This window comes from Alexandromys fortis, unplaced genomic scaffold (assembly GCF_014885135.2).
Source record: "Alexandromys fortis isolate MF-2015 unplaced genomic scaffold, M_Fortis_MF-2015_v1.1 scaffold_195, whole genome shotgun sequence".
In the NCBI taxonomy this organism is placed as follows: domain Eukaryota; kingdom Metazoa; phylum Chordata; class Mammalia; order Rodentia; family Cricetidae; genus Alexandromys; species Alexandromys fortis.
The window spans coordinates 80,039-106,356 of NW_026068105.1; the positions used below are offsets into that span (position 1 = coordinate 80,039).

The 26,318-nt window shown below is 37.5% G+C and overlaps 2 protein-coding genes and 1 long non-coding RNA gene across 4 annotated transcripts in view; 2 read left to right on the plus strand and 1 right to left on the minus strand.

Annotated features, from left to right (window-relative positions):
* Positions 1 to 18,168, plus strand: part of Radx (RPA1 related single stranded DNA binding protein, X-linked) — a 77,536-nt gene extending 59,368 nt beyond the window's left edge. Inside the window, exons 12-14 of the mRNA XM_050124021.1 lie at positions 6,511 to 6,801; positions 8,431 to 8,598; positions 16,321 to 18,168. Coding sequence (XP_049979978.1) covers positions 6,511 to 6,801; positions 8,431 to 8,598; positions 16,321 to 16,442 — 581 coding nt within the window. The 3' untranslated portion in view covers positions 16,443 to 18,168. The remainder of the gene's footprint in view (positions 1 to 6,510; positions 6,802 to 8,430; positions 8,599 to 16,320) is intronic.
* On the minus strand, positions 13,433 to 23,045 carry LOC126489646 (uncharacterized). Of its 2 annotated transcripts, none has more exons than XR_007588974.1 (3): positions 22,930 to 23,045; positions 19,292 to 19,461; positions 13,433 to 14,366 (listed from the first exon to the last, which is right to left on the minus strand). It is a non-coding gene; the product is annotated as an uncharacterized lncRNA (long non-coding RNA). The 2 variants fall into 2 exon arrangements; XR_007588973.1 differs by having other exon boundaries at positions 19,028 to 19,461.
* A 65-nt stretch (positions 23,046 to 23,110) lies between these two features.
* Rnf128 (ring finger protein 128) overlaps positions 23,111 to 26,318 on the plus strand; it is a 105,264-nt gene continuing 102,056 nt past the window's right edge. The window contains exon 1 of the mRNA XM_050124023.1: positions 23,111 to 23,833. Coding sequence (XP_049979980.1) covers positions 23,428 to 23,833 — 406 coding nt within the window. The 5' untranslated portion in view covers positions 23,111 to 23,427. The remainder of the gene's footprint in view (positions 23,834 to 26,318) is intronic.

The following is a 26,318-nucleotide window of genomic DNA, read 5'->3' on the forward strand; positions in this document are numbered from 1 at the left end:
TCAGCTTTTTCTTCCCCATAAGATTTGTTTCTTTTTTTTTATTTTTGAAAACTATGAATGTCCCTTTGTCTAGTGACTTCCTCCAGTTCTTGGTTGAAATTCATTGTATGTAGCTACAGAATTCTCTTTTCCTTAACTATGTCCATCTATTGTCCTGACAGACGTTTCCTGGAGCAACAGAAGCTAAAGTGAAATACCACTTCCCCCCCAACCTTAGCAGTTTGGCTCTGGGCTGTGGTCCTCCTTCAGGACTTAGCTAGACTTCCACAGAACCTTTGGAGCAACCTCAAGTGAAAGTTAAACTCTTAGAGCTTTTTTGAGTTTGCAACTTAGAGAGAGCCTGTTCCAAATGACCAAGGATACATGTGTGATTTGAATGCACCAATTTCAAAACCAAAATTTCAAGCTGACTTATCCTCCGTGACCTTAGACTTTTCCATCTCAGTTCCCGTCCCTTGCTCCAGATTTCTGCAGGTGCTTTGTCTGCTTCACAGCGTTCCCAAGGTATACCAACTGCTTTTCCAGCCTTCAGTAAGTTACCCAAACCAGAGGTCAGGACTCTTGTATGGTACTTACTTCAGGTATGCCCTGGCAGGTTGGAAGAGATCTAAATTGGGCTGCGAAATGGCTCAGTGAGTAAAGTGCTTGTTCAAGCGTGGAGACCTGAGTTCGCATCTCCAGGGGGGTAAAAAGTGAGGCGCGGCAGTGCACAACAACAAACCCAGTGGTGAGAAAGGACAGCATGTGATGGCTAGGTACCCCGAACTCACTGTCCAACCAAACTAGCTCAATAGACTAGGTTTCGTGAGAGATCCTGTCTCGAAAAGTAAGGTGGACATCAAAACATTAATTTTCAAGGCTTTTTTCCCTCTTGCTTTTTGTGGTGGTGTTTGTTTTTGTGAGAGAAACATGAAGTTAGATGACTAAGAAGGTAAAGGTGTTCTGGGAGGAGTTAGGGGAGGCGGGGAATATTATCAAAATAGCTGCTGTGAAAAAAAGTTAATAAAATAAAAAAAAAAAACCTAAGGTGGAGCTCAATCGAGGAAGCTAGCTGATGTTGAACTTTGGCCTCCGAACACACTTATGAGCTCACACACCCAATTCCCCCCACACAGCCTAAGAAAAACAAAAAGAAGAAAGCTACATAATTTGTGAGTAAGGTGTACAGGACCAGGGTCACACAGAATGAACCCTGGCTTCCTTCTTCAAGAACCCTGCTGTAGCTAGGGAGGGGCAGTCCACAGCCCAGTTAGCACCCATAAAGGTTCCCGCTGTTTTCAGTTTATGTTTGGACTAAGTGTTCTCTTGATTGCTCTGAACTCTGGTTGTCCAGGTTTCTTGCCCAGTTGCTTCTGACAATTTCTGTCTAATCTTTATAATTACATGTTTTCTTTCCTTAATTAACATTTTTGGAGTTGCATACATGAATACTGTATTTACACCATTTCCACTCTATTCTCCCTACTCCAACTAATTTTTTTCCTTGCTCCTTGTTACCTAGTGGGAGCAGTTTAACACACTCAACACTTTTCTAGAGGGCTATAAAGTTTCCTTGTTTCTTAATGTTGTCAGGTACTGATGATAAATGCTTAGTTCCAAATGGTCATAGGATGTATTTCATTTACTTAAGAAGAAAAATGTACTTTCTGCTTTTCTTTGTCAGTTTCCAGAATAATGATTCACATCCCAAGTATTCTCCAGAACTGATCAGTTGTAGGGTAGACTGGTTGCTGTTGCTTTGCTTCGGTTTTGCTTCTTTTGGTGGTTTGTTTTGTTTTGGTTTGGTTTTAGTTTTGTTTTGTTTTGTTTTTGTTATCACTACCATTACTAGTGACAATCTGCCAAATTTGTGGGTCAGACATTCTTCATTTATGCTTATACTGTTCATATGACCGTCATGATGTATGATAGCGGTGGGGGGGGATGGAAGAATTTTCCTATTGGTTTTTTCAGCGTGTTTACAGACTCCTCTCTCACATTCTTTCCGCAGACATGAAATCAACCATTCCCCCACAGAGCTGTAGCAGTTAGCATTTACAGACAAGGCATTATAGGTTTGAATATACGCTTGGCTAGCTGTTGTTTCTAAGCATTTACAGAGGGCAGAGTGAGAAAAAGTGCTTCCTTACCTTATTGGTTATTAGGTATTTAGTTAGTTAGTGTTAAGACAAAATGTAATTTCACAAGTATACTTCCAATTTGAATCAACAAATAATTTTCAAATACAAGATTAAAAATAAAGGAAACCTATTTCAGGGCAAGAATCGGATTCTGCTCTTCCTTTTCCCATAAGAAGCCTGATGTGACCTGTGAAAATGGTTTCCTGTTCTCATGACCCAGAAATCCCTATAAAACCACTCAAATCAAGAACTGCAAATCTTTGTGTTTACTTTAAGAACACCCGTGAAACTTCCCAGGCCATCAAGGGTTTGCAGATCTGAAAAGCAACAAGGGCCAGATCCTTTGGTTAGACCTGAGTCCTCGTTGTTCAGTCACCTCTCAATAAATAGACCCACCAGTTGGGAAGCAAGCCTTCAACACCTGAACCTTTTGGGGACATGTCAAAACTATAACACCAACCGCAAATTTAAGAAGCCCAGAATAATGTTCCAAGTGTTTTTTTGCAATTCCTTTTGTTTTTATGGTGTACCCCACTATTATAGCTTGATAACTTGTAATATTCCTTTCTGAATGGGTCTCTTATAAACTGGGTGGATATTTAAGCTCACTTCTTTTATCTTAATGCTAGGGATTGATTTCTTTAAATATATTCAGATAATACTTGTTTTATCATTTGGTTAATTATTAACATAGTTCCAAAGTCAACTCTACCAAAGAGCACAAATTGAAAGAACTTTAATTTTTTACATGGTTCCTATCTCCTGTCCTATCCCTCTCACTCTGGATGGCTATTTTTATTTATTTATTTAAAATTATTTTATTTTGTGTGTATGGGTGTTTTGCCTGCATGTATGTCTGCATCAGATCCTCAGGACTGGAATTACAAACGATTGTGAGCTGCTGTGTGGGTTCTGGGAACTGAACCCAGGTTCCCTTCAAGAGTAGCCATGCTCTGAGCTATTGAGCCATCTCTCTAGCCCACAGGAGGAACTTTTTTATTTATTTAATGACATGTATTTCCATTTTTCACATGATAAACAAATGTGTATTTGTATGTTAATGCTAGTAGTGCTCAAACTAAACATAAAAGTATTCTAGTTTATGATTCTTCATCTCATTTTTAGAAAAACGCGAAGTCTTTTATATTTTGTCTCTTTCTCAATTTTCTTGAACACCTGTAAATGCGAGTGTTGCCTGTACTTCTTTGATATTCCTTTGTTAGGAATATATAACTGAAGTAGGAAATTATAATCTGAAATTGCTAAGATAAAAATATAAAGCATGGTTTTAGGAGAAATTTTCATAAAACATGTATTTACCCTTATAGTCTCTAGTAATACATTTTGTGGGGGGGGAGGGTATGGGTGTGTGTGGGTGTGTGCTCATGACTTAGTCCTGACAAGTTCAATAATGTAATATTTTCCATAAGGTAAGATAAGTGTTTATTTTTAAAAGATTAAGATACTATATGACTTAATCATGCTGTGGGAATGTTCAGTGTGGTGTGGGTCATTGAGTAAGTTACTTGCTGTTGCTGCTGCTCTTCACCTTTTTCTTTTAGACAGTGTCTCACTAACACAGCCCGCCTGTGTTAAGTCACAATTCTCATGCCTCTGACTTTCAGTTTTTGAAATGTTAAGATTATAGGCTGTGCCACTATGCTCAGGTACTTCTGGTTGTCCCAAGTACTTCTATTAGTTTAAATAAAAGGGATTTATTTAGAGGGAATTTAAAAAGTAAAATCAGTTCTCAATCTTCTGTTTAAGCCTGTTTCCTTGGAGTATATTCCTTTTTTTTCATGTGTTTCATTTTTTTATCCATTTCCTTATCAATACTCACCATAGGAACATCCATAAGCCTGATTTTAAACTTAAAATAACTCCTGTGGCACTGCAGTGTTTTAGATTCCTGATGAACAGAAGTTTGTGTTCAATTTCTATAGCCTTTCTTCTGATGCTTTTAACATGAATCATTTTTTTTTCAGTAGATGTCCAGCTAATTTAAAAAGCCAAGAACTGTGCTTGGTGCATGGATTTTGATAGAGGATAAAATCTGAAATGCCAATAGTGGTGTATTAACCATGGTAAAGCCTTGTTGCTCTGTCTCATCAAGGCTTCTTATGCTAGAACAGGAAGTGACAACAGGACACAAAACAATTGTAAAGAAGCAACTTGGCAAACTTGATTAACTTCAAAATGCAGTTGTGCATAGCTTGTCTTAGTAGAACTGACAACATGAGAGTCTTATTTTTACATCTAATTTCTGTTCTGATTTTAGCATGAATATGTCTTTATGCCCAAAGGTGTGTTATTCAATCCAAAATTAGTCGTACCAAATTTCTTAGCACAATGTCTGATGTATAACAGGTACACAATAACTGTTGAACAACTCTCATACTGTGTGAGGGATAACATATATTCTACTTTAGAAACCAAACATAGCAGTTGCATTGCACATAGATAATAAACTGGTTTCTTAGTAGCAAACAAATAGGGGCCTAAGGAAATGGCTCAGTCAACAAGGCACTTGTCCTGCAAGGCTGACAAACTGAGCTCAGATCCCTAGCACCCACTCAAAAGGACAAGCAGAGAACATACCTGTAATTCCACTGCCGTGGAGACAGAGCAGGCAAGATACCTGGAGGTTGCTGGCCAGCCAGTCCAGACAATAAGTAAGTTTCAGGTTCAGTTAAAGAACCTGTCTCAAAAGATAAGGTGGAGAGCAATATAGGAAAATACTCAACATCAACTTCTGGCCCTCTATGCACACACACACACACACACACACACACACACACACACACACGTGTGTGTGTGTGTGTATATACATATATATATGCATGCATATATTATACACAAAAACAAAGAATAGTAATAGAGACCTCCTTTTAACATTTGATTGTGTATGCATGTGTGCACACCACAGCTCACATGTAGAAATCAGAGGACAGTTTGTGAGAGTTGTCTCTTCACACCATGTTGAGGCCTAGGGGACTGAATTCAGATCGTCAAGCTCAGTAGCAACCACCATTGCCCAAAGAGCCATTTCACCAGCCCAAGTCCTGACATATTTAATCTCAATTTATTTCTCTTTTCCCTCATCATAAGCCATGTGTATCTAGAAGGAGTATCACACACACTAGATGTAAATTTTTGCAGGAGAAATGCTATTCGACAAAAAACAGTATTTGTCAGATTACTTTTAGCAGAAATTAAGTTTTATTTTGGACATGGTTTCTACCGATAATGAATGATTTCCATAGTTACCTGGCACACACCTACAACCCCAACCTTTGAGAGCCTCTCAAGAGCCCAATGGAGAATGACCAGAGGTTCAAGGCAAGTTTCAGGTGTATACTGAGTTAATAGTCCAACCTGGACTACATGAGACTCTATAAAAATACAAATGATACCTGTGTGCTACTCTGTTGCTGTGATAAAACACTAATCAAAAGCAACTTGGGGGACAAAGGGATTTATTTGATGTACGTGTGAGAGTCCATCATGGTGGGAATCTAAAGGCAGGAACTCAAGACAGGAACCAGAAGGCAGGAGCTGAAGGGGGCAGGAGCTGAAGGAGAGGCTATAAAGGAACGCTTCTTATTGACTCGCTTCCTTTGGCTTGCTAAACTGTCTTATAGCCCAGGAATTCAACTGCCTACAGTTATGGTAATTTCTCACAGACTTGGCTGCAGAACAGCCTAATCTGGACAGTCCCCAACTTGAGATGCTCTCAGCTGACTCTGGGCTATATCAAATTGACAGTTGAAGCTACTGACACAAAGAAATGGATGAATATTACTATATTGCTGTTGTAATGAATTTGATTTCACTTTGGTTGAATTACATACAATAAAAGGAACATGTTTATTCAAGAGTATTTGGGAAATGGAGAAATACTCTTAAGAAGATCTTCACAATTCCAACAAATGAGAAAACTGCATCACTCATAATTTTGGAGGAAAATTTATTTAGAAACAAATTTAATTTTTTCTGAACATTTTTCAAAACTTTTGCACATTTTAAATTTTTTTATTTTATGTATATGGTTGTTTTGCCTGCACGTATGTTGTTGCACCACACATGTTCCTAGTGCTTGCATAGGTCAGAAGAGGGTGCTGAATCCCCTGAGACTGGGGTTATGGACTGTTGTAAACCATTATGTGAGTACTGGGAATTGAACCTAGGTCCTCTGCAAGAACAAGTGCTCTTAACCACTGAGCCATTACTCCAGACTCCTCTTTCCTTACTTCAATAAGAATTACCTTTTGGATACTCAATTTTCATCTTAAAGCTGCTGAACTCTTCTGCGTTAATCTGTAATGTAATGAATGCCTCCATTTAGCTAGTCTATGGGCCCATTGTGCTTGTCCCATTGTGCTTTCGACAGGTCAAGAAAGTTCAAGTGCTGGTTCCAGAGGGAAGTCCAGAAGAGTAGCAAGTGACAGATGGGAGAGTCAGCTGTGGAGAGACAAGAAGTGCAGCTTGAGAGACCACCTACACTACAGTCGTGTTTATCCTGAAAGTATTCCACGGAAATTTATTTCCGAGCATGGGAAGTTTCTCGCCCAGCAGTTTAATACTCAGCCTGCAAAGTATGTACCCTCAGAAGGAAACCCCCCCAAACTCAGTGAATTTCCGAGTGCTCGAAGCCTTGGCCATTTTGAAGTAACCATCCTAGGTAGGTGAACTGCTTTTCTCTTATTCTTGAATACTATTAATTTAATGTATTGACTTTATTTATCTCTGTGTTTGTGTAAAATTTAATGTATTTATTAAATATAGTTAGAAGTTAGACTTAAAATATATAAGCCCCCTCTGCCAGACACAAGTCCAAGGGGGGATTTCTCTTTGGCTCAAACTAAATGAGGGAAGCACTAATTATGAAATTAAGATCAGATTGGTTGGCGTCTCAACACTGGCAAGTCTTTAGAAATTTTGGGGGTGATGAGAACAGGAACTAAAGGAGCTTTCCTTTACCCGTGACTGACATAGCTACTGTTTATTGATCTTGGTCCTAACTTTTACCAGTGCTGTTTTCACCATTATTCCCTTCTGCTGTTTCTTCCTGTTTCCTCTAATGTAAATATTCGTGCATGTAGTACAAGGTATAAATATCCATGGATAATGAAAGCTCTGACTTTCAGATGGTTTTCTCTTGATAATGGTGCTTGATCTCATCAGGTACACTACCAAACTTTGTTCCATATCTAGGAAATAAAACTTAGGCCAAGATTTCCCATAAGTCACATAAAATAACCACAGAAACAAAGAGTCATAAAGAAACACAGAGACTGAATGTTTTTTTTAACATGCTACAGACTGAAGCAGATTGACTGTACTTCTCATCTGACTCATATGTAATTGTCACTTTTTATTAGCTTTGGCTATGAGTCAGCTAAAAGCAAGGGTAGAAGGAACACACATTTGTCATTCTGCTCACCAGATCGGATCAATGTTAGAACTGTGCTATTTTTATATAAATGTTATCTTACCTGTTTTCAAGGGTGGTTTAGAGATGAAACATGAGGCATTTATGAATTTTAAAGGAAGGATAGAATGTAGTTGTTACTCGATCCATAAAGATAACCAATTTACTACCATTTGGCAGTAATTTTCCCTGAGCTTTCTGGACTGGAGAAGGAACATTCTTTTATTTATTTGATTGCCTATTCAATTCAGAGCTAAAGAAAAATTATATGGCTTCAAGTCTCGCATTCAAGTTGAGCAGAAAGCAGGCCATGGTTAAAAATCAGATTTCCTGAGTCTCTTAACCACTTTCATTTCAGAGAAAACAAGTATTCAATATTAGAATAATATTTTTTAATTCAGAAAAAATTTAAGTCTAAATATACCATGTAAAGTTATTATTAACACAGTTACAAATGAGCTCTTATGTTCAACTAGTTTTGATTTGCAAAGCAATGAAAATATATGAGATACTTTATTCCTACCTTAAGTTTATAACATAGATAGTCACCTATAACAGTGAGGCATATCTAAATAAATCTCACAAATGAGTATATTATATCATGTTATAACCCATAAATTTTGCTCTTTAATGTTTTAACTTAATACAGAGATAAAATGTATAGAGCTAAGGTATAGTAAAGGGTCTTTTGATTGTCAGGCAACCTTGGTGAGAAGGTACAGCTTATCAAAATCAATTTGAGTTTCGTTCCCTGTGGGTAAACAGGTTTTTACAGGTCTTAAACTATTAGACACACATTATGATCAAACCAGGAAACTGAAACTAGCAAAATATGCTAATCTACTAAACATTTAACAATGTGTGATCTTTCACTCACAGGTTTGAACCATGAGATTGCGATTGATGTTGCGTTCCTACCTGTGTACTCTCCAGAGGATGTGAGGACATCTCAAATAGACACGTTCTTGACCTGCATGAATTACAGTTGTGTGTACCCACCAGAAGCACCTGGCCATGAAAAACTGCCAGGTTCCAAGGCAGTTGCAGGTAACTATTCTTTTTGTTCAGAAAAAAAAAAACACTATAAAGAATCGTCACCTTTTCTCAATTTTTATTATTTAAACTACTGTAGCCTTAACTCATTTGCTAAGTGTACCCCCCTAAGACTTAAATGTGAGTGTGTCTTTTAAATAAATTAAATAGCTTGTTTCCATTCCAGTGAGCCATAAAGAACCCTTTTATGGTTATAATTACTTCATCAGACTGATAGGGTATGTCCATGAATTAGTGTAAATCTTTCCTTTTGTCCTTTATACTTTTGCTGAATAATTCCCTCAAATTATAATATGCTAGCAATTCTACAGAATAATTGTTTTCTCATAAATGTTTGGTTATTCAAGTGCTATTTATTCATTCTGCTCCTTCAGGACAGCTAAGACTATATGTGAGCCCAATAGTGAAACTCTAGCTACTTATGCTTCTTCCTACAATATCAAGTTCTCCATTCTGTGCTTAAAAACTTAACTCTGGGCCGGGCAGTGGTGGCGCACGCCTTTAATCCCAGCACTCGGGAGGCAGAGACAGGTGGATCTTTGTGAGTTCGAGACCAGCCTGGTCTACAAGAGCTAGTTCCAGGACAGGATCCAAAGCTACAGAGAAACCCTGTCTCGAAAAAAAAAAAAAAAAACTTAACTCTGCAATGATGGTTGTTTATTCTGTTGTAGTTTCTGTTTCCTGAGCAAGTGGTAAAGCTTCTAGTCATTTTCATTGAGTGCAACAGGATAATACAGTTGAGAGAGCATTTAAGAATGCCATTTATTGCAAGTTTCTGGTGTGTTCCTCCAAACTGATGAAACTCTGGAAGCTCTGTTGATTTGGAGCATATCTTATTAAGTCTTCTTGATGATGTCACTTGGCATGCCTGCTTGTACAAACTGAGTTTCAGTATCTAAATTTATGAGATTCAGGATTTTTTTCCTATTTTAGAGATGATTAATTAATTTGTAATATAATTTCCTATATTACAACCCCTTGGGCTTTCAGTAGTCTTATATCCCCTAACTAGTGGAAATATTTCTGTATTCATATTTTCCCTTCATGTCATATCTACCCTGTCACATACTTTCTGGTGTATGCATATATAATTATTGATATACAATTGTAGGTCAGAGTTCTCACTTATCTGCTCATGACTAGTGCCAGTATTCTCCCAGCCGTCATTAGCATGGTCACATGAAAAGTGCCTGGTACCAGTCTGCTAGGTAGTTAATATTTGAACATGAAGGACACAGATCACTAGAGGAGAAAAAAAGCAAAGTGATTCATTGTGAGTGAGATATCACTTTTTTTATGGCACAGCAGTAAAAATGATAGTGTTGGTGTCGTTCTGTGTTGAATAGTGTGCCTGGCCTTTCAACTAACTAATGCTCATAGAGAGCTTGACACAGTGAATACTGCTACCCCCTATTTAAGGGTGACTACACTGGAACTCAGTATCTCACCAACATGAATTACAGAGCTAGGATTGGAATCTGAAAGTTTGCTTAATTCCAAACTTTCCCATTCCTTTCCCACTTCTAATGTAAGAGATCAAATAGGCTTCGTGATGTAAAGCAGTGGCTCATGGGATAACACTGTTGTCATCTATTTGGGGGGGGGAGCAGGTTTTGAGACAGGGTTTCTCTGTAGCTTTGGAGCCTTCCTGGAACTAGCTCTTGTAGACCAGGCTGGTCTCAAACTCACAGAGATCCACCTGCCTCTGCCTCCTGAGTGCTGGGATTAAAGGTGTGTGCCACCACCGCCCAGCCTCACTGTTGTCATCTTGTAAACACGACCCTCTTTTTAATCACAAAGGCTATACACAGTAATAATTTAAAATTTCTAACAGTTGCAGAAAAATGCTGTTTAAAAGTGAAAGTTCCCCTTGTCTTCCCATGTCTATTCTTTCTCACTTGTTTGCCATGTTTACTGATTAAATTAAAATTTTCCATCAAATAAATGCACATAAGTTGAATTCTATAGACATAGTTTTTTTTATTGAGCACTACATTTTTCTCTGCTCCCCTTCCTGCCTCTCCCCTCCCCCTTTAGCAGTCCCCCAAGGTCCCCATGCTCCCAATTTACTCAGGAAATCTTGTCTTTTTCTACTTTCCATGTAGATTAGATCTATATAAGTCTTTCTTAGTGTCTGCATTGTTGTCTGAGTTCTCTGGGATTGTGGTTTGTAAGCTGGTTTTCTTTGCTTTATGTTTAAAAACCACCTATAAGTAAGTAGATATGATAATTGTCTTTATGGGTCTGGATTACCTCACTCAAAATCATGTTTTCTGGCTCCATCCATTTTCCTGCAAAATTCAAAATGTCGTTATTTTTTCCTGCTGTGTAGTACTCCATGTGTAAATGTACCACATTTTTCTTATCCAGTCTTCGGTTGAAGGGCATTTAGGTTGTTTCCAGATTCTGGCTATGACAAACAAAGCTGCTATGAACATAGTTGAGCACATGTCCTTGTGGCACGATTGAGCATTGGGATATATACCCAAAAGTGGTATTACTGGGTCTTGAGGAAGGTTGTTCCCTAATTTTCTGAGAAATCGACACACTGACATTCAAAGGGGCTGTACCAGGTTGCATTCCCACCAGCAATGCAAAAGTGTTCCCCACAACCTCTCCAGCATAAGTTGTCATCAGTGTTTTTGATTTTGGTCATTCTTACAGGGGTAAGATGAAATCTCAGAGTTGTTTTGATTTGCATTTCTCTGATGACTAAGGATGTTGAGTATTTCCTTAAGTGTCTTTCAGCCATTTTAGATTCCTCTGTTGAAAATTCTCTGTTTGGGTCTATACTCCATTTTTTTATTGGAAAAATTTGTTCTTTTGATGACCAATTTCTTGAGTTCTTTGTATATTTTGGAGATCAGACCTCTGTATGATGTGGGGTTAGTGAAGATCTTTTCCCATTGTGTAGGCTGTCGTTTTATCTTGTTGACCATGTCCTTTGCTTTACAGAAGCTTTTCAGTTTCAGGAGGTCTCATTTATTAATTGTTTCTCTCATTGTCTGTGCTGTTGGTGTTATATTTAGGAAGTGCTCTCCTGTGCCAATGAGTTCAAGTGTATTTCCCACTTTCTCTTCTATAAGGTTCAATGTGGCTGGCTTTATGTTGAGGTCTTTGATCCATTTGGACTTGAGTTTTGTGCATGGTTATAGAAGGGGTCTATTTTCATTCTTCTTCATTTTGATATCCAGTTATGCCAGCACCATTTGTTAAATATGCTTTCTTTTTTCCATTTGCTATTTTTTGCTTCTTTGTCAGAAATCAGGTGTTCAAAGTTGTGTGGATTAATATTTGGGTCTTCTGTTCAGTTCTGTCTGTTCTTATGCCAATACCAGACTGTTTTCAGTACTGTAGCTCTGTAATAGAGTTTGAAGTGAGGGATTGTGATGCCTCCAGAAGTTCCTTTATTGTGTAGGATTGTTTTGGATATCCTGGGTTTTTTGCTTTTCCATATGAAGTTGAATACTATTCTTTCGAGGTCTGTGAAGAATTTTTCTGGGTTTTTGATGAGCATTGCATTGAATTTGTAAACTGCTCTTGGTAAGATTGCCATTTTTACTGTGTTAATTCTGCCTACCCAAGAGCATGGGAGATCTTTCCACTTGATGGTGTCTTCTTCAATTTCTTTCTTCAAAGATTTAAAGTTCTTGTTATACAAGTCTTCCATAGAGTTACTCTAAAATAAATTTATTCTAATTGTGGATATTGTGAAGGATGATGTTTCTCTGATTTCTTTCTCAGCCCTTTTATCATCTGTGTAGGAGGGCTACTGACTTTTGAATTAATCTTGTATCCTGTTACATTACTGAAGATGTTTATGAGTCATAAGGAAGTTCCTTGGTAGAATTTTTGGGGTGGCTTATGTAAACTATCATATCATCAGCAAATAATGAGAGATTGACTTCTTCTTTTCTGGTTTGTATCCCCTTGATCTCCTTTTGGTGTCTTATTGCTCTAGCTAGGATCTCAAGAACTATATTGAATAGATATGTAGAGAGTGGACAACCTTGTCTTGTTCCTGATTTTAGTGGGATCGCTGGGAGTTTCTCTTCATTTAGTTTGATGTTAGCTGTTGGCTTGCTGTATATTGCCTTTATTATGTTTAGGTATGTTCCTTGTATCCCTGTTCTCCTCAAGACCTTTATCATGAAGGGATGTTGTATTTTGGAATTCTATAGACACAGTTTTTTAATCAGCTCCCCCAAAGTACACCTTGGAAATTTTTCATGCCTTTATAGCAAGAGCTACCACATTCTACTCAGGAACAACAAAATATTCTACAGTGTGACCAAATCAAAATTTGCTTTAATGGGCCCCCATTGAAGAATGTTTAAGCTGGGGCAGTGGTGGCGCACGCCTTTAATCTCAGCACTCAGGAGGCAGAGGCAGGCGGATCTCTGAGTTCGAGGCCAGCTTGGACTACAAGAGCTAGTTCCAGGACAGGAACCAAAAGCTATGGGGAAACCCTGTCTCGAAAATCAAAAAAAAAAAGTGTTTAAGATTGGTTCCAGCTAGGCCAGGCATGTTATGTATAAATAAGTCACATAATTATTTGCTTATTTTTGTCTTTTCTAGAAATTTCACTGCTAGCATTTTTTACATTTTTCTACAAATATTATTTCTCTTTGTTTTCGAGACAGGGTATCTCTGTGTAGCTTTGGAGCCTGTCCTGGCACTATAGACCAGGCTGGCCTCAAACTCACAGAGATCCGCCTGCCTCTGCCTCCTGAGTGCTGGGATTAAAGGTGTGCACCACTACCACCCAGCAAATATTATTCATGTTATTATTAACTTGTGGCCTGTCTTTTCACATTGAAAAAAAAATACCTTTCATTGTATATTAAAAATACTTTTACCCAGTTTGACAATTAATGAAAGGAAGGCGTACTTTGGTATTTAAATAATTTTATTCTAAGTACGCAGCTAAATAATGATATATTTGTGGTTCCTCATTTTATGTCATATTCAAAGGCATAACTGATTCAAGACTATAAAAATTCACTCCCATTCTGGGGAGATGGCTCAGTCAGTAAAGTGCTTGCTGTACTAAACTCATGTCTAAACTCATGACGACCTGAGTTTAGATTCCCTAGCATTTATGTAAAATGTGGGCTTGGTGACAGAGGCAGAGACAGACAGATCCCTGGGTGCTTGGAGGTCAGCCAGCACAAACTGTTCAGCAAGTACTCGGCCCCAGTGAGAGAATCTCACAAGGTTCTTTATCTCTAGAGGAGTGACACCTAAGGTTGACCTCTGATCTCCACACACAAACACATGCACACATGCACATATACATGCATATACCCGAATTGCTATTTTGAGGGTATTTTTTATAGTTTTCTTTTTCTTACATATATATTTTTATTGAGATGAAATGCCAGAAGCCTAAGCAGTAATTCTCATTTCCTCTTCCCCTAACTCCTTGGTAACTCTTCAAATTTCTGTATGAATTGCCCTATTAAAGGAATTTTATTTAAATCATACAATAAATGCTCTATTGTTTTTGGCTTGTTTACCTTAGCATAACATGGTCAGAGTTCATCCATGTTAGAATATGTATCTCAATTTTATTCCTTTTTATAGCTGAATGATTTCTCATTGGATTATATATCACATTTTGTTTATCCATTCATCTATTAAATTTCTAGAAATTTAGCCTATTTACAATTTTGGATCTTGTAAATAATTCAACTATGATCATTTGTATACATGCATGCCTTTGGATCCATGTCTTCAGTTCTTCAGGTGCATATAAATACCTAGAAATAGAATTACTCAATATCATGATATGCTTATGTGTAAGTTTTTGAGAAATAAACTGTTTTCTATAGCAATTACACTATTTAACATATCCCACCAGCAATATATGCATAGCCTAGTTTCTCCACAGCCTTACCAAAATTTGTTAATTTCTGATTGTTTTGTTTAATTTTTAAATAATTAAAAGTTTATTTTTAAATTGTATGTCCGTGTGTGTGTGCATGCATGTGTCTGTGCTCACACACACACACACACACTGTGTCACACACATGTATGGCATGGGGTACATGTGGAGGTCAGAGGACATCTTGTAGGATTCAGTTTTTCCTCTTCAATTCTGTGAATTCCAGGGATCAAACTCAAGACCTTCCCCCATGTACCCTTATATTTGGGACATCTTGAAGTCTGTTGTTTTGTTTACAGCTGTACGAATGGACAGGTGGTATTCTTAGTTCTAAATTTCTCATAATTACTAATAGTTTCAGTATCTTTTCATGGACATATTAGGCCACATGTATGTCGTTGGAGAACTTTCTATTCAGGTCCTTTACTCACCTTTTAATTTTTAGTGGGGGAAGTTGTCATTAATGGGGATTTGCTTTGTCAGTTTAAATTTTTAACCCATTTAGAATTAGTTCAAATGGAAGGTGAGATAAGGATCTAGCTTTATATTTTACAAATGATTAGCCATTTATCACAAATCATTTAGCAAATCTTACTGATATAAAATATTTCTTGGTGTAATTTTAATCATGAAGTAGAAGGATATACATATGTACATATATATGTATACATGAAATTATTGTTAATGTACCCATTGAACAACAATTCATAACTGTAGTGTAATACAGAAGAATGTTCATATATTTAGAAAACACTTTATCCTTTGTGTAACGAGGGTTCCCTATATGGCTTTCAGAGATGAGAATTACTGCACTGTATACGGTAGGCTGAACTGTGCTGTTGTTACAAAGCAGCTCTAAAGCCACAGTGGCTGAGCACGAGTACAGTTTCTTGCTGAAGTGTAATGCAATCAATCAGTCAGCAACTCCCTTCTCCTGAACCTAGCTTGTTCCCTTCTTCTTGCTAACCCAGCAGGAAAATGTGACTTCTAGAGTTGTCAAGGCAAAGGAAGAGATGGAAGAAAAATTCATTTTTACTTTCTTTGAAGAAGAAATAATAAAGATTCATGAGAGTATACAAAGCTGTCTGACTTCTAAAAAATACACTTTGAAAGAATACTGTTCCCTGCACATTCACCTATAAACATGCGTATAAAAGAAATTAAAATATATAGGACACATTGGCTGCTTGCTGTAGACCTTGTAGATTTTTCCAAAATAATAATTAATTGCATATAAAAATAAGAAAACTAGGGGCTGGGGAGATGGCTCAACGGTTAAGAGCACTGACTGCTCTTCCAGAGGACCCGGGGTTCAATTCCCAGCAACCACATGGCAGCTCGCAACTGTCTGAAAACCCAGTTCCAGGGGATCTGACACTTCACACCAATGAACATAAAATAAAGTTTAGTAAACCATAAGAAATATTTTTTAAAAAGACTAGTATCAGTCATAACATCAATGTCTATGCTTCTGCTGCTTTAAAAAAAAGAAGAAAATAAAAAAAGATAGCTAATCTTCAAACTTCTTTAAAAATCTAAGATGTTTGTCTATGACCTTGAAAATACGTAGATTTGCTTTACTCTGTAAAAAAGAAAAGGAAACAGAAAAGTAAATATTCTAGGAAATGCATGTAAGAATATTATTGACTGCACCTATTGAAAGATGTGCTTTCTGTCTGGAGAAGTTTCATAAATGCATGTGATGAACTACAAAGAAGATTAGAGCCACCATTAATATTGTAAGAAAAAGATCATCAGTTTGTGTGATTATAAATCCAAGTAAATATTTAACTATTTTACAATGCTTACCATCTGTTTTTCACTTTTAGGTGATATTGTAAAAGAAGCAGCTGAACTGGATAGAGTCCACGTCATCTGTGTCTTGGATATCTTTAATTTGGGTAACAATAAAGGGGAGGTCTTTTTGCATAAGATTTATACCCCAGAATAGGCTTCTTAAAGATTAGCACACAAAATAATTATAGGGTATATATAGAATGCTGCTTTAAAGAGAATCTATTCTTTTCTTGGTATTTTCATCAGAATATTCCAAGAACTCTAAAGTTAAGTGGTTTTCAGTTCATCTTGTATTTGACATTCTCACTTCATTATTAGATTCATTATTGAAAAACCATCAAGACAATTTTCTGTCAAAAGTTTCTTCAGTAGTGTGTGACTACTTGTAACAATTGATGTTATACTGTTCCTTCTGCAAAGTGTATCTTTATTCCAACATCTCTGTACAATGCATCCTGGCCAACACAATTTAACATCCCCCTGATTTTATTCACATATGGTGATAAATCTTGCTTTACAAATTTAAAGACCAAATTATCATTCTCCAAAAGTGATCACCTATATTTTTTTCTTTTTTTAGTAAAATTTTTTTATTAAAAATTTCCACTTCCTCCCCGCCTCCCTTTCCCTCCCCCTCACCCCACTCCCCACACCCCACTCCCCCCCTCCCTCGTCAGCCCAAAGAGCAGTCAGGGTTCCCTGCCCTGTGGGCAGTCCAAGGTCTTGCCTTCCTTGCTCATGTTCTCCCTCCTTCTTTTCCTCATTTGGACCTTGGGAGCTCAGTCCATTGCTCAAACAACGTAATTCCTATCATGTCCAGAAATGTACATACAGATTGTAATGTTCCAACTGCCCTCCCTTCTCTACATTTGCTATAAAATGAATATATTGAATGACATTATTGTATAAGTTTTCAACCAATTTCCAATACCTTGAAGTTTTAAGTATTTTGACCATTGTATAATGTTAAAGCCAGAGACTACAGTATGTCCACATTCCTATGTTTATTTGCAATTTCAGTATATGTGATGTGATTTTAGACAGGGAAATTGTATCTCACATTAATATCTAAAGTGCTTATATTGAAAATAAAAGGACAGTAAGTAACAGAATTTGTTTCGGTCTAGCTCTCTACTGTGTTTTAAAGGTAAATGATCACTCTACCTTTGTAAAGACCTGTGTCTGACACCCATGCGGCTAAATAAGTGAGATGTCAAATGAGAGTAAATATTTCTGTATCAAGATGAATCTGATTGTGGTTGAGGTAGAAACTCAGAAGCATTCTTTATGGCCCTATAATTTTGCGATGTCATGTGCTATACAGTTTTAATGTGATAGGAAGCCTAAAAACTTAAAGGCATACTGCATTTTGTCCATAAAGGTGTTCAGTTTTCTTTGTAACTGTATTGAGGGTTAAACTGTGACTCCTTTATGTTATTAGTTTCATAGCAGTAATAAATAAGTTAACATGCAGTAACTTCTTTGGTCTCCTGTCTCATTTTGAATGCAGTTCATGTGTGTTTTCCATATTGGATGGCACACATATATGTGTGCGTGTGGTTATAAGTGATCCAAGGTGATTTTCTCACACTGCTTTCAAGACTGTCATTTTTCAAGTAGAATTTAGGATTTGGGGTTTATTTTTAAAGGGCAATTTGATTTTAGAACCACATGCATAAGGGGGAATTGACATAGCTGTTAATTGAAAGGCACAAAGATATAAAAACTCTACACAGGCATACTTTTTGTTCTTATATTGAAGTTTATATGCTAGGGGCTGGGGATGGAGAGTTGGCTCTGTGATTAAGAGAACTTATTGCTCTTGCAGAGAACCAGGGTTTGGTTCCCAGTACCAACATATTGATTCACAACCATCTGTAAAGCCAGTTCCAGAGTATCTAACCCCCTCTTCTGACCTGTGTAGGTAGTAAGCATGCATGCGGGACACATGAATATATGTAGGCAAACATTCATATACATAAAATAGCACAAATGTTTTTAAAATATTAAGAAATTTATATTCTACTAATATATAATATATATATAATATATTTATCAAAATTCAGAGTTAAACATCTGTGTTCATATATCTGGCTATTGCAGAAGGTAAATATTTGCTGTAGCTGTTTCCGAAAGAAAGTGGCAAACTACCATCCGAAGAATATTAATTTCAAATATACGAGTGTGAGGCCATCTTCCAAGAAACAAGTCAGTTGGTGAATGACAAAATACTATGTACTTAAGGACCATAGTCTTTCCCTAGAATTTCTAATTTTTGAATAGCACATGAGAGGTAGACATGAAAATACTCGGGCAAGATGGTGAATTTGAAAGCATATTCTCTGCCAAATATGTGTATTTAATTTATTTTTGCTTTAAGCAACTTTTATTAAAGAATGATTAACATTAAATGCTGACTAAATGGGAAGCCTCTTCACAGCAGAGCTCTAATTTCTTTATTTTTTTTTAATTATGTGGGGATGGGGAAGAGGTATAGGCACATGTTAGTAAGGGCACCTGCACCTGGAGTGTCCAAAAGAGGACATCAGAGTCTCTAGACTGGAGTCCCAGTCGCAGCATAAAGTATCTTTTGCTTTGTGGACTTCAGATACTTTGGCTCTATACCCTAGAGTGGTATATCTTGGTTGCGATTGTTCTATTTCTATTGCTTTGAGACGGCTCCATACACATTTCCATACAGGCTGCACAAATTTACTTCCGACTAATTTACATTCTTACCAGTAGTAAATATGGTTTCCACTTTTTTTTCACATTTTTTCCAGTATTCATTGCCCTCTGTCTTCTTGATGGTAGCCAGTATGGCTGGGAGAAATGGAATCTCACAGTAGTTTTAATTTACGTTTTCTTGATGGCTGAGGTCAGCAATTTAAAGTATTTATTTGCCATTTCTGTTTCTTATTTTAAGAACTCTCCATTCAGATCATTAGATCATGTATAGGTTGGTCGATTTGGCTTTTTTGTGTTTAATTCGAAATTCTTTACCTTGATATTAATCTTTTGTTAGCTGTGTAGTTTGCCAAGACATTCTCCCATCATTAGGTTGTCTCTTGTCTGAATGTTTATTTTTCTGAAGTCATTTTGTGATTTGTGCTTGCTGTTTCACTGATCATCTTTTCAGGTCCCTTCAGCATTTTCTTCTTTCTCTCATACGCCTGAGTACCAAAGATTATGTAGGGAAATTAATGAGAGCTGAGATGCACTTCATTATTTCAGTGATCACTTGTTTTAGGAAAACACATTTAGGAAAAAAATGTTTGAAAATAGGTAAAAATGAGATTTGGGGATTATGTGATGTTTTTAGTCACTTAAGGTTATATTTGAGTTTCTGTCACAGCTACACATACACACACACAAAAACACTAGATAGAAAGTGTATGCCAGCCGGGCGGTGGTGGCGCACACCTTTAATCCCAGTACTCAGGAGGCAGAGGCAGGCGGATCTCTGTGAGTTCGAGACCAGCCTGGTCTACAAGAGCTAGTTCCAGGACAGGCTCCAAAGCCACAGAGAAACCCTGTCTTGAAAAAAACAAAAAAAAAAAAAGAAAGAAAGAAAAGAAAGTGTATGCCACTTGTTCTTATATCAATGCTACCTCTAGCCTGAACTTTTTACCTGCCTTTATTCTCTCTCTCTCTCTCTCTCTCTCTCTCTCTCTCTCTCTCTCTCTCTCTCTCTCTCTAAGCAGCTTTAAATCCAGGCACCACTCTTGTGGGATCATGAGGAAATCTACTTAAACTTCAGTTTCCTTACTTGTAACATTTGACTTATGGACCCATCAAGTTCTATGGGTCCTTTGGTTTGTTAGAACGCTTATTAGGACACAAAAATGTCTTTTCATTATAGCCATATGCTTCTGAAAATGTGTTTTTCTGTTAACAACATCTTACAATTATTAAAATACCAACTTAATAGATCATTATAATCAAAATGAGCATAAAAATCACTTAATATAATGACCTACTTGTTTGTATTGCAGTAGTATACACATACACACCTATGTTCATACATACATAGTTTCGGTAAAAATATCAAGCAAGTATATTTCTCTAGTTTCATACATATATAGTATTTTTAGTAATTCTCACCCTCATGATTGACTCTTACTCTTTCTACCTCTTCTACTGAAGCCCTCCTTCTTTCTAAGAAGTCCCCCTCCAGCTTTCTCATCTTAATTTGAATATGACACAGTGGATTAAGGTTGCTCCTATGAGCATGAATGGAGGCTTTTTTACTGGAACATGGGCTACTTTTCAGTGCCCAGCAACTGGGAGAATATAGAATCTCATGCCCGCCCCCATGAAATGTTGGCAAGGCCCAGTCTTGTGCAGCTAACGACACAAGCAATAGTATATTTGCTCATTTTTAAGATAATATTTCTGTATGCTTTGAAAGTTTCATAGACATATACAATGTGTTTTGGTCATATCAGCTTCTTCTGGGCTTCTCCACAGCATGTTTCTTTCTCAGCTTCATATAACTTTCATTTTCTTAGGTTTATCTTGTTAAATATGGTAAAAGTATTATAGGTAGATCTTAGTTTGACCCACTTTTGTGTACAAATGAAGACAAAGGGTCCCAGAGAGATTTGTATTTGCAGAAAAATATGACACTACTTGTAGAATTGGCATTTGTGAAAAGTGTAGTGTGTCAGATACTTCATAAATCCTCAGAATATCAAGCTTAATACAAATAAGCATCCAGGTGTCTTGTGAAGCAAGGTTTCATGTATGCTAGGTTGGCCTCAAACTCAGCATATTCAAGGATGACCTTGAACCTTGTTCTGCCAGCCTCTACCTCCCACGTGCTGGGATTACAGAAAATGGACCACCACAATGGATTCTTTGGTGCTAGAGATGAAACGCAAGGTTCTGTGCATAGGAATTACCTAGAAGTGTTCCTTAAAAGGAGAAATCTGTACTAAAGGTCTAGCCCAGCAATAGAGCGTTTATCTGACATGTACGGGGCCCTGGTCTCAGTTCCCAGCACCACAAAGTAAAATAAAATAAAATCAATTTTTTGCACTCCCCCATCCCCACAGGTCCTGATGCAGGATGTTGGAGTAAGGGAGCCATGAACCATCATTCTAGTAACTTTCTGAAGGATTGTATTTTAGGTGTTCTCCAAATAAAACGATAAAACCACCAAACAAGCGCTGAAATGACTAATACCTCCCCACAAATTACTTTAAAAGTTAGAGTGAAAATTGAGTATTTTTATTCTGTTAAGTCTTACTCAACCACGAAAGCTTTAAGAGCAATTTAAAATTATCAAAGTTGTGACTATAAAAATACCATAAAAATGCAAACATAAATGTGCTCATATACAAGTTATATAGTTCTGGTAACCATATAAAGTCATGCACGTCACCTGAGCAATTTAACCGAAAACTTTAGTGACACTGTCTTCGGTACAGCAGCTCTGCCACAAAATGTTCTGGGAGATCTTGTTTGAAAGGCACAGAGTGATGTCCAGAAGGAAAATGTGGGTTGAAAGGAATGTTTGGGGATCACCGAAGTCTGACGTCCATCGTATTTCACTAGCTTGCCATGAATCTATGTTTAAATGATTTCATTTTCCTGATAGAAAAGTTTAAATTAACTTTCTTCAATACTGAATGCTGATGGGAAATTTACCACTAATAACTGACCATCAGAAAGTTTGGGACAGTAACATATTAGCAATAATAACTTTCCCGTGTTATCATTTCCGTTGTATTTAGCACACCAACATGGTGGTGTCCACAGAAAAACTATGAACATCCTGTGTTTACTTTTGAATAGAACATAGGCCTTGACATTTTTCAATTCAGCCGTAGTTATTAATTCTATTATGAATATGTTTACATTAATATCTTAGTTACACAAGAAAAGACAAAAAGAAACACTTTTGTTATTCCTGCCCATCAACAGTTTTTCTTTTTTCTGTTTGACTGTTTGCTAGATTCCCCCAGTGCTCCTGACTACTTGCCTTGGACTTTGGACCGCCAGTATAGCTAGTTTCATTTTCACCTGGTAGCATTCTGCTTCTTCCAACAGCCTGATGTCTGTTTGTATAGATTGCTAACTCTTGGCCCAATGAGACTCCTGACATTTGTTTGCCTTGTCTGCTCATCTATTCCTTCAGCAGCCCTTAGCACACATTGTAATCTCCCCATCCCAGAAAAATGCCTGGACCCTTTGACGTTCTGGCAATGTGTGTGCAACTGCTGCCAGGATCTATTGTAGTCTCAAGTTAAAGCCGTGCTCGAAACAAAGAAGGCAGTGAAATGAACCTGTCTATACATTGGGGGGAGGGGGTGAAGAATGTAAAAGCTCTCAGTGTCGAAAATGAAGGCTTGAACACTACCTTGCAGAATGTAAAACCTGAGGGGAAATTATGGAAGCCAGCAGCCTGTAGATAACAATGAACAAGTATTTGATTGTCTACCGTGGGCAAGGCACTGTACTCAAAGAGATTGCAAACTACCGAAGTATGTTTACTTCTAATGAGTAAACGAGGTAACAGAGGCTACTCCTTGGGGAACCTTCTTACAAAATAACTCACAAAGAAAAGTGGAGAGGAAGAGGTAGTAAAATCCTTTCTACTATTGCCAAAGCAATTAAAAGTAGGGATTTGAACTTACTCCCGGCTCAATCGCTGATAGCATACTTCAGCAGGGCTTGGAAAACCAGGTTTGTATTTGAAATATTCCAGGAGAGGTGACTTTCAGACTTGTCACGTGGGATTCCCAAGAGTCCAGTTCCTCATTCCAATTCACTCCGTGTTTATGAAAGTGCATTAGCTGGAACGGTAAGAAGAAAAAATTCACGGCAGGAAGTCATCCAATCCTCATATATTGATATGCAGAGTAAAGTTGATAGTGTTAGAATTCCAAAGAGAGTCTGGCTAAAGGTTGTGAGTCTGTGTGTGTCCAGCTGGAGGAGGGACAAGCAGAAGGGAATGTAGATAAAGTGAGCAAGAGCTGCTGCCGTCAGAGCTTAGGTTGCTGGAGCTGAGATCAGTTACCTGCCTGCAACTGAAATTTCAAACTTCTGTTTAGAGAGGACATTAGTGGACAATGGTGACTGACAGTTGGAAATATCTGCAGACATCTTAAGTTTTATGATCAAATGAACAAGCAATGGATTGGAAGACGAAGAACAGCTTTTTCCATTGCCTGGCAATCTTTGCCTTCTTACTTCAAAGTACAGCATCGTTTTCAACGAATGCCTATGTGACTGTGACTTACTTCAACAAGACCAGCAACGATACCATAACAGATACATGTGAGTGTGGTGTCTACGGCTTAGCCTCACGAGTGGCGAACGCTATGGGAGAAGTGGGCATCCCTAAGGACAGTAACTATCAAGCTTGTGACCAGAACACTGAATTTACTAACACTGATAAGCCCTGGATCGCACTGATAGAAAGAGGTAATTGCACATTTTCGGAAAAAATTCAAACAGCGAGTAAAAGGAATGCCGATGCAGTTGTGATTTTCAATTCTCCGAAGACTGGCAACCAGACAATACAGATGGCAAATTTTGGTAAGTCCTGATTGAGTCCTGAGAGAATTCATGTTTACGTTTGACTTAAAATTGTATTCCCGTCTAGAATTAATGGACGATCTGGCAAAGAAATTAAGTCTTACAATTTTACATTAAGTTTCCTGGCCCAGCACTACTTGCAATTATTTTGTTCTTAGTCAATATTCTTAATTTGTCCCAAGGACAGGAAGACCTAGTGAAATGATTCCTACTTTCAGGTTTACATACCTTTATTAGTTTCTTCAGCATGTGTTATGCAACTGCTTTTTAATATGCTGTGCCTTTACCTCTGTCAACATCCAAATAACATGTCAATTTCGGTGTTATTTCAAATTTCTCAGCTGGTTTCACTGTCTCCCGGCAACTGGTTCTGTGCGTTTCCATGAAACTGTAAAACCGATCCATTAGTACTATTAGACAATAGCAGACTGTAAGCTGGTGAAACTGGCAGAAAGGAGTCTCTGACGCTGCTGCACACACGAAGATTTGGGTCTATGTAAGGGATGAATACATGTAAATGACTCCATAAGAAATGTTCCCCATTAGAAAGTCCACAGAAGAATAATTCTTATCAGAACTAAAGCTTTTCCTTTGGAAAGGTGTCCTAATGAGTTCTTTAGTAAACCAATGCATCTACTTTATTTACTGTACAAGGGAAAGTATTTCTGAGAATTCACTTTAAAAGTAAATGGTTTTGGGGGTCTGGAGAGATGGCCCAAGTGGTTAATAGCATTGGTTTCTCTTCCAGAGGACCTGGGTTCAATTCCCAGCACCCATATAACAGCTCACAACTATCTGTAATTCCAGTTCCAGAGGATCTACTACCCTCACAGAGACGTACCTGCAGGCAAAACAGCAATGCACATAAAATGAAAAATTAATTAATTTAAAAAACCTAAAACAGCAGAAAAGTAAATGTTTTTCTAAAGTTGTGAAGAAGTAGACTTCAGAACCCAGTCATTTATACTGTGAGTAGGTATGTGTATTTATTTACCCCAGATTTAGCCAGAAGGCTTGCGAGGGAGGGTTATTTCAGAGAAAGATCTATAAGCAATTGAATTCAGTCTTTTGGTGTTTATCATAGGCAAGAATTGTCTATAAGAAAATAACACAAGTAGATTTAAGCAGATTTCAGAACAATGAAAAGGAAAGATTAATAATAGCACCCGAAACATGGAAGTTTCCTAACACTGTTCAGAAGGCAGGCTGTTCCTCTTCTGACTCTAGGACCATCGTCTGGAAGAGTCTTTCAGCAGCACCCAGTTAGTAAAACCACTCCAGCACTCTACTCGCTATCTCCTGTAATCTGCCCTAGGCACTGCTAGGGGTTCCACTGAGCACATTTCTTTTTCAAGCTAAAACAATCTCATTAGTTTCCGCTGAATATTTGTCTACTTTATATGTCCTTGGACTTTGCAGAAATAGAGTAATGCGGTTTTCTAGTGAAGATTGGAGATTATGCCTAGTCTGGGAAACAAACAAAGACTTCCTTTTTATTCGAGCTTCAAGATCCTGGGTGCTCCGGGTTTCTTTGCCTGTGCACAACCATATTCTATCATTGACTCTCCTGCTGTTTTAAAAATACAAACAGCATCTAGGTAAATATTAGTCCTGTTCTTGAACCTCTCTTCGCAAGTGTACAGTGGAAACTAATATTGTGTGAAATATGAGTGCCCTGCTGCTGAATTTAAAATATTTACCACAGGTCACTCATGGTAAAGCTCTTCAAAAGACATGCAGACCCTCATGCTAATATGTGTCTCTGAACAGACTTTTTAACAGGAAGCACTACTACTTATATGATACTTGCATGAGCAGCACTTTCTTAAAGATCACTAATCTGTTTGGAAATTAAGCATGCTAAGCCAAGTATCATGATACACCCCTGATATCAGAACTGCTCAGGAGACTGAGGCCCGGGAATGAAGAATTTGAGGGCAATATACGAAATAAAATGAGAACCCCACTTCAAAACAGATACAAAATAAAATAAGCGTACTCTAAAAAGTTAGCATAGAAGCCAGATGGCAGTGATTCATGGCTATAATCCCAACACTTGGAAGGCAGGGACAGGAGGATCATAAGTTCAGAGCCAGCCTGAACTACACAGTGAGATCCTATATCAAAAATGAGGGAGAGCGGAGTGGAGAAAAGAGAGAAGGAAGAAGGGATGAATGATGAGGAAAGAGAAATGGAGAAAGGAAAAAAAGAAAAAAAAACAATGAAGTAAGGAAGGCTAGAGAAACATTGCTGCAGCTAGATGTGAGAAGTTCTGCATTTCTATTATTGCACAGTGGGGACCTGAGATAGCAAGATGCTGTGAGCTGTATTCAAAGCAAAAGAAGGACATTTTTATGGCTTCATCATGAATAAATGTTTAAGGGGTTAAAGATTTACTCATACGTATGTATGAATGTATGTATGTATATCTATCAAAACATCATAAATCTCATTAGCATATATAACTTTTATGCTTTTATGTGTC